The 22,981-nt window shown below is 53.6% G+C and overlaps 1 protein-coding gene across 1 annotated transcript; it reads left to right on the top strand.

Moving 5' to 3' along the window:
* The first annotated feature begins 8,264 nt into the window (after positions 1 to 8,264).
* Positions 8,265 to 22,626, top strand: AIPL1 (AIP like 1 HSP90 co-chaperone). Its single transcript, XM_075559190.1, has 6 exons — positions 8,265 to 8,360; positions 9,078 to 9,257; positions 16,233 to 16,421; positions 19,967 to 20,143; positions 20,241 to 20,382; positions 22,424 to 22,626. The coding sequence occupies exons 1-6, from the start codon at positions 8,265 to 8,267 to the stop codon at positions 22,624 to 22,626; spliced, it is 987 nt and encodes a 328-aa protein (XP_075415305.1).
* Positions 22,627 to 22,981: the final 355 nt, after the last annotated feature.

The raw sequence follows: 22,981 nt of genomic DNA, 5'->3' as shown, positions 1-22,981 counted from the left end.
TCTCGCCTCTGATTGGTCTTGTCCCGGACCCCGCGGTAGTGCTGGGAATCTTGATTGGCTTCCTCCTCTCCCAGCTCTAAAGCCTGCAGTCGGATTGGTCCGGCCGTGCCCATTCATCTCTCAAGACCCCCTCCTGGGTTTGGCGCCCGCGAGTGCCCCTCTTTGCATCTGCCCCTCCCGCTCCCACCCCCACCGGCGGGACTCTTCGCTCCCGCTGGGCCCAGCCGCCCCAGGCCTGATCGGATCCCCGGGACGGTCCCCTCTTCGAGCTTGAAAAGGCTTAGGGGTTCAGGCCGATCTGACCGGACCGAGAGCGCCAGGGGGCCTGAAGCTCCGATCTGTCCGGGTCTCCCCGGACCCCCCTGCCCTCCACCACCATAAGCCATACCCCGCGCCGCCCCCTCCGCGCCGTGTCCCAGAAGCCTGGCTTCCTTCTTTGCTTTGTGTTTGTCAGAAAGACCAGGCGGGGTCAGAAGCCTGGGCGCCCGTGAGAGTTTTGTTTCAAATCCCTCTCGTGGCTCCTCTCCTCGGTCCTACAAGGGAACACCTCCTGGGACAGAGGACAGACCCAGATTCTGTAGTCCTACCTTCCATTACCCCCCTTCCCCATCCCGTCCTGCCCGTGCAGAAAATCCCGGGGAGCCAACAGGACAAACCCTATGAAGTCCTTCTCTGCGACATGGGGACCCCCGCGAGTTGGACCCCACGGGAAGGCAAGGGGCTTCGCCTTCGTTTATTTCCGCTCTCTGGCTGTCGTCAGTCTGCTGCTGCTCTGTGATGGCTATTGAGCATTCGTATGCCTGCCTCCTGAGCACCGCGCATCCTGATGGGCTGCCATCAGCGGGGTTGGCAGTTTGAAACCACCGCCGGAGAAAGAAAGCTTTCTCCTCTCATAGAGTGACACTCTCGAAAACCCACGGGGTCCATGATTTACTCTGCCCTGTGGGGTCGCCATGAGTCCGCAGTGAGCCTCCTCAGCAGAAGGTGGCCTGGCGGCATCCTGGTTACTCACTGGGCTGCTAGCCTCAAGATCAGTGGTTCGAAACCACCAGTTGCTGCTTGGCTGGAGAAAGACAAGGCTTTCTACTCCCATGAAAAGTTACAGACTCAGAAGTGTGTGTGTGTGTGTGTGTGTGTGTGTGTGGTCGTTCTACTCTGTCTTCCAGGCAAGGCTTTCTACTCCCATGAAAAGTTACAGACTCAGAAGTGTGTGTGTGTGTGTGTGTGGGGGGGGGGGGTCGTTCTACTCTGTCTTCCAGGGTCGCTGTGAGTCGGGACCGGCTCTATGCAGTGAGTTTGGCTTGGCTTTGGGCTTCATTGGCTTGTCATGGGCACCCATGTTAACTTGCCGCGTGTGAGCCCTCACCATGCGGAGTACATGGGCAGTCTCTATTCTCCCTTCATCCACAGGGCAACTCCTTGGGGTAGATGCTAGTCTTCTTCTGATTTTACAGGTGAGAAAACTGAAGCTTCGGACCTAAGATAGGATACAGGAGGAGCCCAGGTGGCACAGTGCTTAAAGGCTCAGCTGGGATAGAAATTTGACAGTTCAAACTCACCAGCCGCTCTGCAGGAGAAAGATGGGGCTGTCTGCTCCCACAGAGATGACTGCCCTGCAGGTCCACTCTGCTCTGTGCTAAGGGGTGGTGAGGGGCTCGGTGGCCATGGGGAGGCTGCACGCCTGGCTAGTAAGTGTCAGAACAGCAGATTTCAAGGCCTGGGATGTCTGACTTCACACCCTATACTCCTACCTACCTCTAATTCCCCAAGCCAAACCCAACCCACGGCCATCGAGCCAATGCCGACTCACAGGGGCCCTATAGGATAGGGTAGATCTGTTCACTTAGCCTAGTTAACGACACCAAACCCAAACCCAACCAAAGCACAAAACACAAAAACACCCCAAATAAATCAAAACAAACAAAAACACCCCTGATAAACTAAACCCAACCTGTTGCTTTTGAGCTGATTCTGACTCATGGCGACTGCCTGTGTGTCAGAGTAGAATTGTGTGCAATGGGGGTTTCATGAGTGTGATTGTTAGGGAAGCAGGCAGCCAGGTCTTTCTTCCTACGCACCACCGGCACATTCCAACCACCAAGCTTTATGATGGCAAACCATTTGTGGCCCCAGGGAGCTGCCTCAGTGGATAGATGAAGGAATGCCAGGACAGGGCCCTACCCTGCCAGAGGAGCTTCCCTTCCCAGAAGCCTGACTGGCAGGCCAGCTGTCTCCATGGCTCACTAACAGCTGTCTCCATGGAAACCAGAAAAAAGGAAGAAGCATTGTCTTCTGAAGGGGACTTTAAGCCCACTTGGCTGCACTCCGAGGGAGGGACGAAGCGGAGGCCATCTGTTCCTGTAAAGATGTAAAAGTCTTGGAAATCCAAAGGGGGAAGTCCTACTGCCTCAGCGACCTCCTGATGGGGGTCTCCTCATGGGGGTCCCCTGATGGGGTCTCTAAGCGTGAGAACCCACCTGATGACCGTAGAGTTTGGTTTTCTTGAGTTCTGCATGGCCTTCAGAAGCCAGCAGGAACCCCAGTGGCGTAGGGTTCCACGTTGGACTGCTAACCACAAGATCCACAGTTTGAAACCACCAGCTGCTCTGTAGGGAGGAAGACTAGGCTTTCTACTCCTATGAAGAGTTACAATCTTGGAAACCCACAGGGGCAGTTCGAAGGGACCTTATGAGATGGCATCAAGTTGACGGCAGGGAGTTTGGTGTGGGATTTGGAGAGGAGCTAGGAGCTGCCCAGGAGGATGTGCTGACATGATGCAGGCTCCTGGTGGAGAGAAGGAGGCTCTGAGGTTCCCGTTTCCTCTTGTAAGAAGGAAATATGCTCTGTTGCTTTCCTGAGAACCACCTCTACCTTAGCCTGCTGGGGGGTGGGATGGAAGAGGAGGAGGAGGAGGAGGAGGAGAGGAGGAGGATCCCTGTCGATCAGCAAAGCTTTCACAGGTTTTCCTGATGTCCTGCAACTGTCAGTCTGCTGGGAAGGAGGGATGCTGAACCAGTGGTTCTCAACCTGTGGGTCGAGACCCCTTTGGGGGGTCGAATGACCCTTTCACAGGGGGCACCTAAGACCACCAAAAAACACATATTTCTGATGGTCTTAGGAACCAAGACAACGCTCCTCTATCCGGCTCCAGGTGGATCCACCCACATGCAGATATGCCCACATACAAGTACCTGGCATGAAGACTGTTACCCTTGCTACACCATGCTTCAAGAGAACATTTCATTGATTTGTCATTAGAAATAAATATTTCACAATATATAATGACATATTGGTTTTGTGATGAATCACTTTGCTTTAAGGATGTTCAATTTGTAACAATGAAAATACATCCTGCCTATTAGCTAGTTACATGACAACGATTCACAACAGTAGCAAAATTACAATTATGAAGTAGCAGAGAAAATAATTTGATGGTTCGGCATCACCACCACATGAGGAACTGTATGAAAGGGTCGTGGCATTAGGAAGGTTGAGAACCACTGCTCTAAACAGATCGCTTATTGTAAATTACTGCTGGTGCACAAAGGGCTTTGACCTTGAGTTGCTGGGCACTTGCAAAGCCGGGGGTGTGGGCGGGGACAGAGAACTCCCTGGAGCTGGGGCTCAGGGCCAGCTTCTCTGGCCCTGTGGTGTGTTACTGAGGAGTTAGGCGCATGGCAGGATCAGGAGAGGAGGTTTGCATATAGGGAGATTAGCCAGGAGAGCATGGCTAAGTTCTAGGGCAGCGCAGAGAAGTGGCTCAAACAGTGAAGTCAGGGCCTTGGGGAGGAGGGGGTTCAGAGGGAGGCCAGGTCTCTGTGGGCTCCATGGAGTGGGGGAGTCTGGAATTGATCCTGAATGCCGAGGTAAGCCTTGGTTGAATTCCAAGAGATAAGTGATTGCCCAGTTTTGCCTTTTAATAAGATCTTAGTGGAGCTTCTGGGGCTGCTGGGGTTGATAGGCAGACAGGCAGGGATGGGATGTCCATTGATGCATGCCCAAGAGAGCCAAGCAGGAGAACAAAGGGCGGTGCACTGCGCATGCTCAAAGGCCTAGGTTCCCCCCCTCCCCGCCCCCACCCCTCGCAGTGGGCATGGGTGGGTGTTAAACCTGGATCGGCCCACCTGGGCCAGGTGAATTCAGTCCAGCCAATGGGGTTGATCTGGGGTCGTCCACCACGCCTCCCCCTGGAATCCTTGAAAAGGCAGGAGCGAGGGGGAGGGAAGAGGAACTGGGGAGAGAACTTGAGAAAGAACTTGAGACAGGTCCTTTTTTTTTTTTTGAGGAGAACTTGGGAGAGAGATTTTTGTGTGACACCGAGCAGTCTGCCAGGCTGCATGGTCGGGAGGAATCCTATGGGTACCGTGTAAAACCTGAAACTTCTTTTAACTCTCATTAAACTCACTTGGATCACAAGCCAGGCTTCAGCGTGAATTCTTTCTCGTGAGGAGCCAAGAACGGAGGTGTAACTCTAGCCCGGAGAGAGATCTTACAGGGTCAGCCAGGAGGGAGGCTGTGGACCTCCATTCTACCCCTTGCCTCCTCTCAGCCCCACAGCCACCCAGGGTCATCTGCCCATCCCACCCCCTCAGTATCTCAGTCATGTACAGGTGCCTTGTAGGAGCCGGGGGGGGGGGGGGTTGTGGTTATGCTCTGGAGGTTCTGAAGTTCGAAACCTCGGGAGAAAGACGGGGCTTTCTGCTCCAGTAAACAGTGACAGTCTGGAAAGCCCACAGGGGGTTGCTCTGAGTCAGCATGGACTCCGTGACTGAGAGACATGGGGGAAAGAGGCACGCAGTGAGTGGCAGTCGCCTAACCTGGTGTCAATTTAAGGATTAAGAGTGTAGGGGTGGAGTCTAGGCTGTCAATCTGGAGATAGCCAATGAGACTTCTGTGTGGGCATGGCCTCTGAGAATTTTGGGAAAATTGGTACTTCTTCCTTGGAGGCGGAAGACTCGCTCTCTCCTACTCTCTGGGAGACACTGCAGAAGACAAGCCACATGGACACAACCAGACCTCGGGGAGCTGGAGAAACCACAGAGACCCCTGCCAGCACTGAGATGTTTCCAATGACACTGGACCCAAAGTCTTTCTACCCACTGGCTTGTGATCGTCCTGCATTTGGCTTCATTGCATGTGTTTCGTGAGTCTGAAGAGGAGTTTATGGATTGGTATCCGACATATGGGCTAATTAATATCAGACTATGGGCTTCGACTAGACTGGGTTGGGATGTTTTCTTAATGTTCAATTCCTCTTGTATATAAATCTCTTTCTTAAACACATATGTGTGTTTATTAATTTGTTTCTCCAGTCTACCCAGACTAACACATGGTGACACACTGGTGCCAAGGGCGCAATTCAACCCCACAGGCTGATGGTTCAAACTCACTCCTAGCTGCTCCATGGGCGACCACTGAGGCAGCTGCATCCGTGGAAATGAAGGCAGGGACTAGCAGTGGGAGAGGAGTGGACGCACAGGTGGATTGATCGCTTCCACTGTGCATGGGTCTGTCACTCCCAGGAAGTTGCCTTGAGCCCGGAGGGTAGTGTAATGCACACTGATAAAGTGAACCGCTGTGTGACCATGGCTCCCTCCCATCTTCCATGTGTCCTCTCTCCCCTACAGGTAACCCCAGCCTGACTTTTATGACAATCCCTCTGGTTGAGTCCCCTCTGAATTCGTCTCATCTGCCATATAAGCAGTGGGCTCGAGGCTGCTGCGTGGTTGTAAAGAGGGTGGGCAGAGGAGAGGGGCTCTCTACCCGCCACCCCTCTCCCCAGCCCCCAGAGGGATGGAGGATGGAGGTTGGGCTGGTGGAGGGCTTCCTGCAGGGGGGCCTGATTGGGCTGATGAAGTCCAGGCTCAGGAGACCAGACTAGTTGGCCTAGGAGCCTCGGTAGTGTGCTGTCATGCTTTGAGCTGCTAACCTGAGGTCAGCGGTTTGAAGCTACCAGCTGTTCCTTGGAAGAAAGATGAGGTTTTCCCCTCCTTTGAGGAGTTATAACCTTGGAGCTCCACAGGGGCATTTCTCCTTGGCCCTCTAGGGCTGCTCAGAGTCAGAACTGACTTGATGGCACTGAGAATGGTTATGCCAATGCCTAAAGAGCCCAGGTGGCATAGCAGGTTACCCATCAGGCTGCTAACTGCAAGGCCAGCAGTTTGAACACACCAATTACTCCTTGGCAGAAAGGTGAGGCTTTCTGGTCCTGTAAACATTTTCAGCCTCAGAGCCCCCCGCCCCCTCTGGAGGGGGGCTGTTCCACTCTATCCAATAGCGCCGTCATGAGTCAGCATCGACTCGATGGTAGGGGTTTAGCTTGGGTTTGGATGCCAATGACGTTTTGTCAACGCTTCCAGAGATGCTGCACTCTGGGATCCCCCTCTCTGCCCCAGAGTGGGCTCACAAATTCCCAGAGAGGGAAAGGGAAGCAAACAAACAGCAAAATAACCCCAACCCCACCATCACCACGTTTGTCTGTACTGATAGAACCGAATAGAATCACCCGAGAGGGTTTCCGAGATTGTAACCTGTATGGAAGCAAACTGATACCTCTCTCACCCTGCCCCCCCGGTGGCCAGCAGCTGAGTGCTTAACCGCTGCGACACCAGGAATCCTAGGAAAGGGAGGTCTTAGTGCCATTGAGTTGACTGCAACTCCTAGTGACCCTATGGGATGGGGAAGACCCGCCCCTGTGGGTTCCTGAGACTGTAACTCTTTATGAGAGTAGAAAGTATCATCTTTCTCTGGAGGAGCAGCTGGTGGTTTAGAACTGCGGTCCAGGGTGGTAGGCGAAGTCAATGTTCACATCTCACCAATAAAGTAGAAATTCCAAACCCAAACTCACTGCCATTGAGTGGAAGCTGACTCTTCGTGACCCTATCAGACAGTAGAACTGCACCTGTTGCCTTCTGAACCTATAACTCTTTATGGGAGTAGAAAGCCTAGTCTTTCTCCCATGGAGCAGCTGGTGGTTTCAAACTGACGACCTTTCAGACTGCAGCCCAACTTGTAACGACTCTGCCACCAGGAGAGCAAAGCAGAGGGGCAGTGAAAACGAGGAAGACCATGAACAAGGTGGATCGGCACTGTGGCTACCACAACGCAGCCAAACATAATGATTGTGAGGATGTTTGGTGAGTGCTTCGCTCTATTGTACATCGGGTCTCTGTGAGTCGGAACGGACACTGTCGCCACCGCCGGGAACAGGGATCTGCGGAAGGTGGGAACGAGTCAAGGCCCAGGGTTAGTAGTGAGAGGGGAGGTCAGGCCTTTGCTCTCAGGTCTGTCTGCCTCCTAGGCCCGTGGTCGTGCCTGTCCCCTATAGCAGGGACCTGGGCCCCTTCACTGGCTGGAGGGGAATGGGTGGTTTCTGTGGGGCCCAGAATTTTCAGGACACTGGGGGAGCGGAAGCATAAGAACTCATGGTAACCACCAGGTGGCGCCAAACACCAAGTTTTCACCCTGCTGGTTACCCTGAAGGCCTTGAAGCTCTGGGTCTGGTCCTGGGGAAGGAGCCCTGGTGGCGCAGTGGTTAAGTGCTTGCTCACCCATAAACCAACACTTGAGTGGTTCGAATCCAGCAGCTGCTCTGTGGGGAAATCCTGTGGCTGTCTGGCTCCATGCTATGGGCCAGGTGGCCTCGCAGGCAATTGGTTTGTATAGGACTAAGGCTTGCACAACGGGGAGGGGATAGGATAGCTCGACTGCGCCAGCCCTGGAGGGGAGGTATGAGTGGGGCTGGGGAGGGCTCCCCCACCATCCTCTCTTGTTCTGTCTAGAACCCACCCACCCCTGGAACCTGCCCTCTCCCTCAGCCATGGTGGGCAGGCACTGGGGAGGGAGGCAGCAGGGCCCTGGCCTAGGGCCCAAAGGGACAAGAGTCTGGGACCCGGGCAGCTATGGGTCCAGGGGCAAAGGTCCCTGCCCCCCTTTCTCTCTTCTGGCGGCTCCAGATCCCTCCGGTGTGGGTTGGGCTCTCCCCCTCACTCTTTGAAGAAAGGCCCTTGACCTTCCTTCAGGGAGCAGGAGAAGAGTCCCAGCCTGAGGCTCTCCCATCCTGCAGTGCAGCCTCAGGCCAGGCTGCCCAGAATGGCCCGAGGGTCAGTTCTGGCCACCTCCGGGAGCCACCCCCCACAGTGGACACCACCCACCATACAGCTGACCTATAAGACAAATCCCCAAGGGTGTCAGCCGGCCTAAGCCTACGGGGAGATAATCCCTGCTGGATTGGACACGGTCTGCTCCCTGCGCCGTCTGCAGCCATGGATGCCACGCTGCTCCTGAACGTGGAGGGGATAAAGAAGACCATTCTGCACGGGGGCACGGGCGACCTCCCTCACCTTATCACCGGGTCCCGGGTAAGCAGGGGGCAGGCCAGGCCCCTTTAGGACCAGATGGTGGCCCCCTGCAGTCTGACCCAGCTATGCTGTGGGCACCACCAATAGCCTGTCTCCAAACACCAGCCAGGCAGGCCCTTTCTGGGGTGTGGGAGCTCCGGGTTGGTGCTCACTCACGGTCATTTCTTGCTACTTTTCAGATTAAACTTAAATGGGAAGGAGGAAGGGAGGGATCCCTGTGGTGCAGTGGATGACGCTCCGGGCCGCTCCCCACAGGGTTGGTGGTTCAAACTCACCAGCTGCTCTGCAGGAGAAAGAGGAGGCTGTCATAGAGCTTGGCATACAGTCCTGGACACCCTAAGGAGCAGTTCTACCCTGTCCTGTGGGGTCACTCTGAGTGGGGATCAACCCCTCGGCAGTGGGTTTCATTGGGTTTGGGCAGGGAAAGGGAGAGGGGCCTCTGGGAACTTTCAAGAGAAGGCAGGTGTGTGCCCCTAGTCTCTCTGGACTACTCCTCTGGACCACTGGTGTGCTCCGCGGAGGAGGTGCTGGTGCCCAGGGTTGCCGTCGGTGACAGTGGGGTCTTTCGGAGGGAGTGGGCTCCTTGTGGGCTGGGAGAGTCCAAGCCTGTGGGGAGCCGAGCCCTGAGGTCAGCCCCGGGAGCCTGCGGCGTGGGGTGGCTGCTGCCGGACCCTGGGAGGTATGGCTAGAGCAGTGTCCCCTGCTCCCGGTGCTCAGGTGACCTTTCACTTCCGAACCACGAAGTGTGACCCTGAGCGGACGGTGATTGACGACAGCAGGCTTGTGGGCCAGCCCATGCACATCGTCATCGGGAACATGTTCAAGCTGGAGGTCTGGGAGATCCTGCTGAAGTCCATGCGGCTCAGGGAGGTGGCTGAGTTCTGGTGCGACACCATCGTAAGTAGACGCTGCCCCCGCCCCCCAGCCCTGGCCCTAGGGGCTGCCCTCCAGGGCTCCCAGTGTCAGGATGAAACAACCTCTTCAAGATGAACCAGGGTTGCACTCTCCCATGAGGAGGGGATCCCCAGGAAGAGGAGCCCCTTAAAGTCACCACCGGTACTGTGGTTCAGAGGTAGAGGGCTCGCCTTTCACAAGGGAGACCCAAGTTCAACTCCTTGAGAACCCACTTCACGCGCAGCCACCATGCCTCTGTCCATGGTGGTTTGCATGCTGCTGTGACGTGGAACAGGTGTCAGCAGAACTTCCAGACTGAGAGCAGGAAGAGAGACCTGCCAATCGACTCCCCCAACTAAAAGCCAATAGAAACCTATAGGTCACAGCAGCCCCACAGGACCAGGCAGCGTTTTGTTGCCTTGTGCATGGGGTCATTGTTTGTGTGTGCGCACACCTCTACAGTGGCCAATGATGACAACAACAACAACAACAACAACAACAACAACAACAACAGCAAACATTGGACCTTGGGGATATGGGCCTCCTCTCCAACCCCACCTTATCAATCAACCTTATAGTCAAGGCTCCTGGTTCTGTGACCCAGATAGAAACAGTAGCATCCACTGACCTTTAAAGATTTTATGACGGGAGTTTTCAAACACACACCAAAGGAGACAGAGCAATATAATGACACCCCCCACCCCAACAAACACCCATTCTCCAGCTCCAAGCACCGTCAACCCAAGGTCGGTCCTACTCCATCAGCACCCCCTCTCCGATTCTCCTCCCAGCACTGTTCAATCACATGCCAGACATTATGCGGTTCCACCGGTCAGAACCTCACTGGCAACGAGCCCATTCCTACTCTGGGTGGCCCTCTAGGGCAGAGTCCGTCTGGCCCTGTGGGTTTCAGAAGCTGTCCATCTTACGGGAGCAGGCAGTGTCTTCTTCCCGCAGAGCAGATGTCTTTAACTGCTGACCTAAGCAGTCAGCGGCCCAACATGGAACGCACTCTACCGCCAGGCCTCTTCATTCCCATCTGTAGATACTCAAAACAAACTATTAAAAAATAGATAGATAACCACAACCTCATGAGTGACTCTTGACAAAACCAAGCCAATCATTCCTTCATACCATCCAACGACACCCCAACATAAACCCATCAACCCACCAAACTCAGGGCCATGAATTCCATTTCAGCTCCTAGTGAGCCTATGGGACAGAGTAGACCTGCCCCTGTGGGTTTCCTAGCTCTAGCTCCATGGGAGCAGAGAGCCTCATCTTTCTCCTGCGGAGTGACTGGTGATTTCGAACCGCTGGCCTTGCGATTGCAAGGAGCAGCCTAGGGCTCCTCTTCTAACACCTGGTCATAGTTTGCATTTCCCTGGCGGTCTCCTCACTTAGTCGTCACCCTTCACTCGTGCACACTCAGCCCATGCACAGCACTTTGCCCGCGTGTCTCTCAAGTCTCCTTGGTCTAGGGCTTCTTCTCTGGCCCGTTCTTCCTCTTGACACCGGTGGGTCGAAGAAACTACGTTATTGTCCTCAGTGTGGTCGATGTCCTCTCATTCTGGTTTCGCCAATCATTTCACATGGGGCTGTCCCATCTGTCCTCCGTTCCCCGAGGTCCTGCAAACAGGAAGGCCGGTCTAGAGGGGCTTGATAAGACTTGGGTTCTTCTCTGCAAAAAAACGTGTCATGGCTGGTGACACGTATTTTCCATTGGGGGGCATCATGTCTGCTTGCTTTCTTCGTGTGAGTTTAGGTGGGGCCAGCCCTGCCTGTCCCTTATTGAGCTCCCTCTCAACTTACACCTTGAGGCTTTAGCAGTCATTGATAGGAGAGGCCCAGACCCACGTTGCTTCAAGGCCACTGACCTTCTGATAGAGCAACTTGAGAAAGGCAGACCTGACCCTGACCTTGGCTCTGCTCTCACTCTCAATGTGAATCTGGAGACGTTCCCTGGTCTCTGCGGCACTCTGGTTCCTGCACTTAGACACAGACCAAACTGTATGAAGAGGCTCATGTGGCCATGCCATGACAGGGTGCATTTGGGGACCGATCATACACAGTACAGGGCAATTGAAAAGTGGGAGCTATTATTTTGAGCTAGAAGAACCATAGAGACCAACTCCTTCTTTCATGAATGAGAAAAACTAAAGGCTCAGAGAGGGAAGGAAACTTGCACTAGGCTAACGCGTTGAGGGACAAGATCGGTCTGTGTTGTGTGCATTGGGGGATCTCTGGCCCCTTACTCCTTATCCAGCACATGCTTTGCCTTTACAATGTCGCAGAGAGTCCGGAGGAGCCCTGGTGGCATGGTGGTTACTGTAGTGCTGCTCACCGCAAGGTCAGCAGTTTGAAACCACCAGCAGCTCCTCGGGAGAAAGATGGGCTTTCTACTCCCCGGAAGAGTCACAGTGTGGGAAACGTACAGGGGCAGTTCTGCCCTGTCCTAGAGGGGTGCTATGTAACGATATCGACTCAGTGGCAGTGAGGTAAATAGTCAGGTTTCAATACCAGTCCCCAGTAGGTGGTCCCATCCAACATGTGCTGTGCACGCAGCAAACCGGGTGAATGCTTGTTCTTCACACCAGTGTCTATGTTCTTCACCCTGATGCTTTAAAAGTGTGAAGGGTCTTTGACTTTTATCGTCACACCCTCTGCTGTCGAGTCATTTCCGACTCATAGCGCCCCTGTAGGACACTGTAGAAGGTGTCCTCTTCCATAGGATTTCTGGGGTATCACGTTAGAGAAGCAGAAAGCTCATTGTTCCCCCAAGTCAGGGCTTCGGACAATTGGCTTCTTTGGGAATTTGGTTCGTTTCCTGTGGTATCCCGGTTGGCTTGGTGCACAGTGAGCGGCTTTCTGGGGTTCACAGTGCCTGACGGACATGCAAATGAACCTGTTAGTGAGGCCACATGGTAGACATAGCTGGCTGCCAACCAGTTCTCCCTCGCCACAGGATGCCCATTTTCTAACATAGGAGAACAGAGAGTGTCAATAACTTCTTGATTGGCTGATTGATTTGTTGTCTGTGAAACCACAAGCTGTTGTGGCTCCTGTGCTGTGGGAGCGCCCCTTTCTTTCTTGACACCTCTGTGCTCTCTGGGCCGCATCAGTATGCACAGGAACACTGCCCGCCTCATGACCTGGTAGCTTTTAGGCCACAAGGGCACTTGACTTTCCCCAGGGCCCTCACTTGTCTTCCCAGCCCACAGTCCACGTGGTTGCATGGACACACACACACACACACACACACACACACACACACACACACACACACACACACACACCCTCCCTCCCTCCAGTGTCATTGATCCACCTACACATCCATCCATCTGTATTCCATCTATCTATGTATCTATCTATGTATCTATCTATGTATCTATCTATCTTCCCTTCTTACATTGTCCTATCTTCTATCCCCATGCATGCATCCATCCATCGATCCATCCATGTATCCGTTTAATTGGGAGATATTCACTGGGGCCTGAATAGGCCTGTGCAGAGGGTTGTCAGTGAACCAGGCAGAGGCCCCACCCTTGGGAACTGAGACATCGGAGGAGCTGCAGGACCATCAGCAAACAGGGCCAATGACAAACAGGGCCATCAGCATCACAAGTGAGGGTCAACCACTGCGGGGCCACAAAGCAGGACCAACCAATTCTGAGGGGCTCTTAGGGCTAGTTGGGGTCTTCTTTAAGAAGATGACAGGAGCTGATACCACAGGCTCAAGTAGAAAGAAAATGTTTTGGAAAAGTTGATGGCAACATATGTACAGGTGTGCTTAATACAATTGCATGATGGATTGTTATGATTTGTAAGAGGCCTGAATAAAATGATGAATAATAATTAAAAAAAGAAGATGACATTGAGCTGGGTTTTGAAGGGTGAATAAGAGTTCACCAGGCTAAGAAGTCGGGGAAGGGATCGACCTCTCTGCAGAGGAGATTCCATTTGCAAAACCCAAGAAGTGGAAAGGCTTGCTTGGCACATTTACTTTAGTTAGACCTTTCTCCTCTGTGGACATCTCTCTGTTCAAGAAGCTGAGTTTTGGGGACATTAAGTACCGTAGGTAGAGGTGTTGGGTTTGTGGTTCCCACCCACCAGTTGCTCCGTGGGAGAATGAGGAAGCGGTCTGCTCTCAGGAAGATTGGCAGTCTAGGAAAGCTGCTGTGAGTTGGAGAGGCCTCCGTGGCTGTGGGGAAGCCATTGTGGAGACAATCACCTCTCTTGGGCACAGGACTTAGGAGGGCCACTCTAAGGAAGGACACCTTCCCCGTCCATTACTGCTCCTCACCCCAGCTGAGCCCTCTGTTTTCTGGTCAGTCCTCATGGCCTGACCTTGAGGATCCTTCAGGTCTCTGCAGGGACAGGGGACCAGGGGTAGAGTCAGCCAAGAGGGCTGGGTGCTCTTTCCCTGAAATGGGTTCCTCCCTGGACCCCCCAGACTGCTCTCTCCTTGGGACGTTTGCAGGTGTTCAGGCAGGAGTCGCAAACTTTGGTAAACTGGTGGCCCGCAGACCACTGCCCCAGCCAGGTGGGGGTGGCTGCTACAGAGCCACCACAGGTGGCTGCCATGGAAGGGGTAGATCCAGTGTGGCTGGATCTTCTGAGCTGCTGAGACGAGCCAGCCATCTGCACTGACCTGTGAACTCGCCCTGGGTCCAAGTGTTGGTAACGAGCGAAAAAAACACATACCAGCACACAGCCTCGATGCTGGAGTTGATGCTGGCTTCCAGCGGGTGGGTTTGTCACTGCCAGTCCGTGCTGTCCCTCAGACAGACTGGCTTCTGCCTTAGGGCCCCACAGTGGCAACGATCCTGGGGTTCCTGTCCTCAGTCACAACTGTATAGTCTAAGTGATGCCTAAAGGCTGGAGGCCTGCTGCACAGAGGGCCCTGCGTGACCGTGGGGCTCCCTGGTCTGCAGACCCAGCCTGTGCAGCCCTCCAGTCACGAGGCACAGGTGTGAGGCTGGGGAGCTCAGCTCCTTCCTGGCTTTGTCCTCTTTCCCGAGTTTCTCACCCCTCCTGGTGGCTTCCCAGGGTCCACTCTGTGCTGCTGGCAGGGTGGGGCTGGGCCTAGATGGCGGGCAGGGTCTTTGTCAGGGGTGATGGGGATGGGAGGCAGAGATACTGATGATTGAGAACCCTGGCCCGAGCCTGCAGCTCACGGTTGATGTGGTGGGGGATGGGTTGTGGAGGCTTTGGGAACTCAGAGCCCAGCCCGCTAAACCAGGGGCAGGGCGGGCTAATCCCTCCCTTAGTCCAGCCTTATCTCACCCACCTGCCATCTGCTCCTCTCTTCCACAGAGAAACTAAGAAGCGCAGCCCTGGCTAAGCCTGGTGGGGAGCAACGAGGAGGGAGGTGAGGGGTGGGGGGGGCAGTGGAGGGCGCCAGGGTGTGGGGGTGGGAGGGGCCCAGGTTCCGCAGAGGCTCTCCCAGGATTCCAGGCTGGCCTCTGGGACCCGAGTCCTCCTCTAGCCAAGGCTCCACACTGCCCTCCCTGGGAACCATCAGCTCCACACAGCCCCGCTTTTTCGCCCACCACCATGAAAGCCATGGTGGCTCACAGCAATTTTGGAGGGCCCAGTAGAAATGCTCCTTAGGGTTTCAGAGCCTGTGAATCTTGGCAGGCACAGACAGCCTCGTCTTTCTCCTGAGGGGCCAGCTAGTGGGTTTGAACACCTGCCCTTTGCGGTTAGCAACCCAACACTTAACCAGCTATGCCACCAGGTCCCCTTTAGTCTCCTTAGGTGGCGTATTAGAGTAGGGCCCAAAGGCCACAGCGGAGAGAAAGAGGCATCGTGGCTCAGGGCATGGCTCTGGGGCCAGGTGTGAATCCAGCTCTGCAGTTCCCCAGCTCTGTGACCTTGAGCAAGCTACTTAACCTCTCTGGTCTGCAGCATCCTCATCTGTACAGTGAGCTCATTGTCTTGTCTCCTTTGCTGACTGTTGTGAGGATGGACCGCCTCAGCAGGTGTGCTTTTTACTAACGGACCTCCTAGCACCCCAATAGGGAGCTGCCCCTGTGGGTTTCTGAGACTATCTTTTAAAAAAGGTTTTTATTGGCATCTTCTTCCTGGATTATACAATTTAATTGTTCAAAAAGATTAAGAAGATTTATGCAGTCATCACCACAATTTCAGAATATTTTGTTCTCATACCCACTGTTAGCTCCCCATTTCCGCCCACCCTCTCATGCCACACCCCTACGTGATTATCAGTCCAGTTACTGTCTCCATAGATCTACCTATCCTGCATCTCAGACACAGAAAATCACAACAACTACAAACAGGAAGCAAACAAACCAAAAGAGGTCAAAGATACAACAAGGCAAAACAGAAAAACGCCAATCCAAAAGAAAGCAGAAAACATTAAAAACGGAAACAGCTTTAAAATGGGTCAAAGGGCAATCAAATGATAAAGTATTACGCTTTAATCTAACCACATCCGCCGTCACCAACCTTCCAATGCTCTGTCTGAGAGGAGGGCTACTCACATGCCTGGACTGCGTGCAGAGGCAACTGAGGTGTAATCCATGTGGAGACTCGGTAGATGGTTTTTGTCTCCCACTGCCTTCTCTGCAGGGGACTTTTATAGGATATTTGTAATTTCACTGGGGGTGGGGAGGGAGCAACCACGGGTCCAACACACTCTGAGACGGTAAATCTTTATGGAAGCAGAGAGCCCCATCTTTCTTCAGCTGGTGGCTAGTGGATTTGAACTGCTGACCTTGTGGTTAGCAACCCAGCATGTAATCACTATGCCAACGGGACTCTTCCTCTTTGGGGTACACCGTGTTTCCTAGTGTGGGTTGATCGGGGCTCTAGGGAGACGCAGTCATGGGGCAGGAGTGGTAGGGTGCTGGGAGTCCTGCTGCAGGAGGCTGGGTGGGGTTCAGAGAGGACCCTTGGTTGGCCAGGCAGCTCTGAGCAGACAGCACAGAGCCATCTCTCGGTCTCTGCCCACAGCACACGGGGGTCTACCCCATCCTGTCCCGGAGCCTGCGGCAGCTGGCAGAGGGCAAGGACCCCACGGAGTGGCACATGCACACGTGTGGGCTGGCCAACATGTTCGCCTACCACACGCTGGGCTACGAGGACCTGGATGAGCTGCAGAAGGAGCCGCAGCCGCTCACCTTTCAGATCGAGCTGCTGAAGGTGAGGCCCCGAGGGTGGGGGCACGGAGGGGTGGGGCCCGAGGGGCTGGCTGGGGCCTGGGGAGCCGCCTCCTGGGACGCCCTTGGCCTCTGCAGCTCCCAGACATCGCCCCGCCCCTCCTCAGAAAAGACACCACCAGCAGGAGAATGGGGTCCTGCCATTAGCCCCACCAGGCAAAATTCTTTTGGGGGGCAAGTGAAAAGAATGAAGCTTCATTCTCAATTCGAAGGCCTTTCTCTACTGCTATTTTTAGTTTCCTAAAGTTTGGAATTACAGCCTAAGCCCTGGTCCCTGTGGTTGGTGGGTTCGGATTGGGTTCTCCAGTCATGGGAGGGGCTGCCTGGCACCTTCCACACCCTCTTACTCAGATCCCCAGAGGCTGAAGGGGCAGATCTGAAGGGAGGGGGGTAGAGGGGCGGCGGGGCAGGGTCATGTCCAGATGAAACTTCAACTCCCAGCCGAGTCTGAGGCTTCCCCTGAGGGCTACCTGGGCAAACGCACACGCACACCAGGAGACAGGCAGGAGACCCCTGTCGGCAAAGAGCCTGCTGGGGAGGCACCGGCAGCTGTGCAGTCTGTGCGCTGCACACCCCCCCCCCCCCGCCTGCCCCCCGCCCCGCGCATGCTTGTTGCTGTTGGGTGCTATAGGGCAAGTGCTCCCTTGACCACCACCCGCTCTCGAACGAGTGCTACCTCTTGAAGTGGGTGAACTCCCACCAGAGCTTGTGGGTGCAGCGGCTGAGCCTTCCTTCGGCTCCTGGGCGGGTCGGCACTGGCCCGAGAATCTTCCTATATTGCCGCCCGAGGAGGAGTTGAGGGTTCCCTTCAGCTCCTCCACCTTGAGGAACGGCAGCGTGTTCTCCCACTTCTGGGCTTCCTGTCTTCGTCTTCTCAAGCTGCCCGGGGTACCTGCTCGCCATCGCTTCTTTCGGCCAATTTCGCCACTCTGTGTGAGAGCGAGTTCCGGAGTCTCTAGGCAGCCACTTTAAGTCTGTCCTCTCTCTCCTGAAGAAGTGGTTTTACTGGCAAACACTTCACATGCCATACAATTGAATAGTTCGATCACACAGATATTATATTTTAAAGATCCTTTTAAAATGAAATACGTTTATTGGGGGCTCTTACATCTTGTATCACATTCCGCACATTCTTCCAATGTGTCAAGCACATTTTCTCATATACCGCCATCATCATTTTCAAAGCATTCTCTTCCCACTTGAGCCCCATATCAGCTCCCCATTTCTTCCTCCACCCTCCCCCACCCACCCTCCCTCATGAACCCTTGATAAGTTATAGATTATTATTTTCATAGCTTACATTGTCATCCGTCGACCCTCACCCACTTTTCCATTATTCATCCCCCTGGGAGGGGGTTATAGATTGATCCTTGTGTTCAATTCCCTCTTTCTCCCCCACCCTCCCCTAATCCTCCTGGTATCTTTACTCTCCTTGTTGGTCCTGAGGGGTTTATCTATCCTGGATTCCCTGTGTTGTGGGCTCTTGTCTGTAGCAGTGTGCATGCTCTGGTCTAATCCAATTTGTAAGCTAGAAATGAAGTCATGCTAGTGGGGGGAAGGAAGCACCAAAGAACTAAAGGACTTTATTGGGGGCTTTTACAGCTCTTATAATGGTCCATCCATCAACTATATCAAGCATATTTGTACATATGTTGCCATCATCATGTTCTAAACATTTACTTTCTATTTGAGCCCTTGGTATCAGCTCCTCTTTTTTCCCTCCATCCCCTCCACCCACCATCATGACCCCTTGATACACTATAAATTATTATTTTCATATCTTACACTGACAGCTGTCTCCCTTCCCTGTTGGTTTCTCTTGTTCTTCCCCCCAGGAGTGTGTGTGGTTATGTGTTGATCATTGTAATCAGTTCCCCTTTCCTTCCCTCCTCTTCCCACCTTCCTCCTACCCTCTTGGTATTGCTACTCCCATTTCTGTTCCTGAGGGGTTTAGATAAACCCCTGAAGTCTGTGTGTCATGAGTGCTTATCAGTACCATTGTATATGCTCTGGTCTAGCCCAAAGTGAAAGGCAGGATTGGAGTCAGGATAGTGAGAGGTGAGGAAGCCATGAGGAACCAGAGGAATATTGTGTTTCATGTTCAATCATGTTAAGATTTGTGCCATTACCACCACAATCAATTTCAGAACATTTTCTTCTTCCGCTCGTTGTTAGCTCCCTATTTCCCCCCACCCTCCCCTACCACGCCCATAAGAAATGATCTTTCCTGTCCTTTTAATGACCTTTTGGCTTTCTTCATCTCCAATGACCTTGGTGCTGTCACAGCTTGTCAGGCCTTCTATGATCATTTGTGTTTCATGCATCCAATCTCTTCTTGAGATGGTCTTTTACTTCGCGTGGGATATGTTCAAGGCTGCACTTTGGCTCTCAGGGACTTGTTTGAGTTTTCTTAGACTTCAACTTGAACTTGCAAATGAACCATTGATGGTCTCTTTTGGTGTCGGTCCCTGGTCTGGTTCAGATGGAAGATATAGAGCTTCCCCATGGCCTTGTCCCACAGAGGTAGTTGACTGGACTCCTGGGTACTCCGTTTGGTGAAGTCCATGTGCATCGTTGTAATTTATGTTTCTGGGGGATAAAAAACATTTGCAGTGGAGATCATTGTTCCTTCAATGTTTCGGAGTTGTTTCTATCACGAAGGCTGTATTTCCCCTGCTGATCAGACTTTTTCTTGATTTCCAACGTTCACAGTCCAACTGCCAATAAGTACAGAGGCATCCTGGTTGTTCGATTGGGCAATTTCAGACAGCAGAGGGTGGTAAAAATCCTGACGGTCTTCATCTTGGCCAGTGGTCACTGGCAGTTGCCTCAGAGTTGTGTTACCTGATCTTTGTAGGCAGGTGGGGATCTGTTGACAATGAAGACGACTCGTTCCTCTTCGCTCAGTGTTTCCTGGCTCAGCAGATCATCTGTTCCACTGATTCAGTGTGGCCAGCACCAGTCCATTCCAGCCGGCTAACGTCTAGGCTATCCAACTTGGAGCGTCCTGTTTTATTTTTGATGACTCCCAATTTTCCTAGATGAATATTTGTACATTCCACCACGGCTGACCTTGCTGGTTCTTGAAATACCAGCGGCCTAACTTGCAGCACCCCAGTATGACCCACACCACCGTGGAATGGCACACCGGCAGGCGGGGGGGTGATGTGTGTGTGTGTGTGTGTGTGTGTGTGTGTGTGTGTGGTGTCACCTTAGAGACATGGTGTCTTTGGAGTCTCAGAGTGACAGCCTTCCAGCAGATGGCAATACATGTCTTATTCTAACAAGACGAGTACTCATGGCAGTTTTTTGAGTTTTGAAAGGATCTGCAAGAAGACCATAGCTTTCCGAATGTTCCAAGACGCGAGCTGAGGGTGGGGCCCCCAGGGCCCTACCGTCTCTGTCTTTGTTGATCTCTATCCGATTCACAAGCCCCGCCCATGGCAAGTGGAAGGGCGAGCTTCAGCCAGCTCAGATGGGCTGCCCTTTCTGGGGTCCCTGGCTCACTGACTCGCCCCTCTGGGTCAGGTGGAGGCCCCCAGTGAGTACGAGAGGGAGACTTGGAACCTGAGCTCCACTGAGAAGATGCAGGCAGTGCCCATCCTGCATGGAGAAGGCAACCGGCTCTTCAAGCTGGGCCGCTACGATGGAGCTTCTACCAAGTACCAGGAGGCCATCGTCTGTCTGCGGAACCTGCAGACCAAGGTCAGGCAGGGGGTGGCTGGCATGGGGAGCACGGCCATGGCGGTGTGGGGCTGGCAGTGGCCCCAGCTCACCACTCCAAATTCTCCCCACGGGGCAGGAGAAACCCTGGGAGGTGCAGTGGCTGAAGCTGGAAAAGATGATCAACACCCTGGTCCTCAACTACTGCCAGTGCCTACTGAGGAAGGGAGAGTACTACGAAGCACTGGAGCACACCAGCGACATCCTCCGCCACCACCCAGGTGGGAGCTGGGGCAGGGGGTGTGCGGAGCGAGGTCCTGTCCAAGCCAACCCCACCACTCCCTGTTGTCCAGTCAATTCCGACGCATGAGGGTTCTTCCAGGGTGTTAGACAGAGTAGAACTGCCCCTGTGGGTCTGACTCTCCGGGAGCATAAAGCCTCATCTTTCTCTTTCAGAGCTGCTGTGGGTAGTTTCGAATCACTGACTTTATGGATAGCAATGCATAGCCCACTCTGCCACCAGGGTTCCTTAAGGTCCTGAGGGTTCCCAGGTCCAAGGCCAAGGAGGCAGACAGCAAAGTCTTTCCTTGGGCAATGCAGGCAGAGCCTGCCCTCAGGCAGCAGGAGCTTAGTGAAGCAGGCCTGATAGGATATTGAACTCAAGCAATGCAAGGCCACAGGATCCAGCAGCCTCAAGCAATGTACACACCCACAGCTTGGCGAAGCAGGTCTTGAGGGAGCCTCAAGCTCTAGCGACATGATCCCCAGGTTGACTTGTCCCACAGGTAGTGCAGTTCACAAGTTGAGGCAGAGAACCAGCTAAAACAGCCACAAGCTGGTCCAGTCACCAAAGAGCAAGCGAGAGGGGGGTGGGCTGTACAGAGCGATTTATCTCTTGTCTCTCCAATCAAACTGCCACCTGATTAATCACACACGTTCCCATTGGCCAGGATGGCACACTAAACTTACCTATCACAGTGCCCTTTGTCACAGGCGACTGGGGAGCCTTGCTCTATGGGTGCCATGGATGAGTCATTGGGCTGCTAAACAACAGGTCAGTGGTTCAGATCCGCTGACTGCTCTGCAGGAGATAGATGTGCTTTCTAAACCCATCAACAGTTACAGTCTCGAAAATCCACAGGGGCAGTTTACCCTGCCTTCTAGGGCCACTAGGCGCTGGAATCGCATGGATGGCAGTGCTTTTGTTTGTTTGATTTTGTATGGTTGCTATCAGTCAGAACTGACCTGAAGGCAGTGAGTTTACGTTTCTGGTTTAAGACACACACACACACACACACACACACACACACACACACACACACACACCCTTACGTTTCTGGTTTAAGACACACACACACACACACACACACACACACTGAATCCCCTAATGTAGAATATTATGGGGCCATCAATTGGCTTTTATTACTTTTTCTAAAGGGGCTAATTGATAGAGAACAATATTAGAGAAATACTAGTACAGATGATCTGTAAGGAGGCCTGATAGTGTAGTGGGTTATGTGTTGGACTGGTAACTGCAAAGCCAGCAGTTTGAAACCATGGGAGAAAGATGAGGCTTTCTACTCCCTACAAAGCTATAGTCTCTGGAACCCACAGAGGCAGTTCTACCCTGTCCTGTAGGGTCACTATGTGTTAGAATGGACTCCCTGGTAGTGAGTTTGGTTTTGCAGTTTTTAGTGCAGTTCGCTGGCAGATAGGACAACATACCATTTACGCAGATGGTACTTGAAGAACATTGACAATAGCAATGTCTAATGCATCTATTCACTTACCATGAGTCAGACTTCTGCATTTATGAGCTCAGTTTCTCCTCATGCTGACCAAGTAAAGAGCCTGAAGCTTTTACAATCTTGAGTCTTCCTACTGCAAACTGAAAGGTTGGTGGTTCAAACCCACCAGCTGCCCTTAGGAAGAAAAACGAGGCTGTCTGCTCCCATAAAAATTTATATTCTTGGAAACCCAAAGGGGCAGTTCTTCATTTTCCTATAGGGTCACTATAGGTCAGGGTTTGCTTGATGGCAGGGTTAAGTGTTTTGTCACCTGCTGGTGGCATAGTGGTTATGCGTTGGGCTGCAAACCACCAGGTGAGTAGTTCAAAACCATCAGCCAGCACCATGGGAGGAGACGAAGTGTCCTACTCCCATAGAGTTGCAGCCTCGGAAACTCACAGGGGCCAGGCCTTTCCTGTCTTGTCGGGTCGCTCTGAGTCAGAACTGACTCCGTGACAGGGAGTTGAGTTGTCTAGTTAGGTGGGGGAATGCCTGCGGGGCTGAGCAGGTGGGACCCGCCCCATCTTTCACGCAGGTATCGCGAAGGCCTACTACGTGCGGGCGCGGGCTCACGCGGCGGTGTGGAACGAGGCGGAGGCCAAAGCGGACCTCCAGAAAGTGCTGGAGCTGGAGCCGTCCATGCAGAAGGCGGTGCGCCGCGAGCTGCGGCTGCTGGAGAGCAGCCTGGAAGAGAAGCGAGAGGAGGAGCGGCTGCGCTGCAGGAACATGCTGGGCTAGGGCGGCGCCCGGGGCGGAGCCTCCACCGCCGCCCCGCCTTCTCCCCGCCCACAACACCGCCCCGCCCCCGGCCCGCCCACCGCTCGGGACAGCTGCCCGCCCGCGGGGTCTTGGGCTTGCTGTCTCCCAGTCAGGACCCTGGTCCAGTGGACAGCTGCGTTAGGTAACAAGCAGATGGTCTGACCATTTCTGGTTTCATCGACTAGGATGATTTTGGTGTCACTTACAAGCCAAAAAAAAAAAAAAGTAAAATAAGTCAAAGTCTGGAGGGCACAGCCACGCTCCGAACTCAAAGGGACGTAGCGGCTTCAGAATCCACTCCCTATCCCAGAGGCAACCGCTCTAGTTAAGACCC

The sequence above is a fragment of the Tenrec ecaudatus genome, chromosome 10 (genome assembly GCF_050624435.1).
Source record: "Tenrec ecaudatus isolate mTenEca1 chromosome 10, mTenEca1.hap1, whole genome shotgun sequence".
NCBI lineage: Eukaryota > Metazoa > Chordata > Mammalia > Afrosoricida > Tenrecidae > Tenrec > Tenrec ecaudatus.
This window is presented reverse-complemented; position numbering and strand designations above follow the sequence as displayed.

Excerpts from the sequence above, each read along its gene's own strand:
- AIPL1 (XM_075559190.1), top strand. The coding sequence starts at position 8,265 with ATGGATGCCACGCTGCTCCTGAACGTGGAGGGGATAAAGAAGACCATT. Across the intron at positions 16,422-19,966 it reads TTCAGATCGAGCTGCTGAAG|GTGGAGGCCCCCAGTGAGTA; the intron begins GTGAGGCCCCGA and ends CCTCTGGGTCAG. Across the intron at positions 20,144-20,240 it reads TGCGGAACCTGCAGACCAAG|GAGAAACCCTGGGAGGTGCA; the intron begins GTCAGGCAGGGG and ends CCCACGGGGCAG.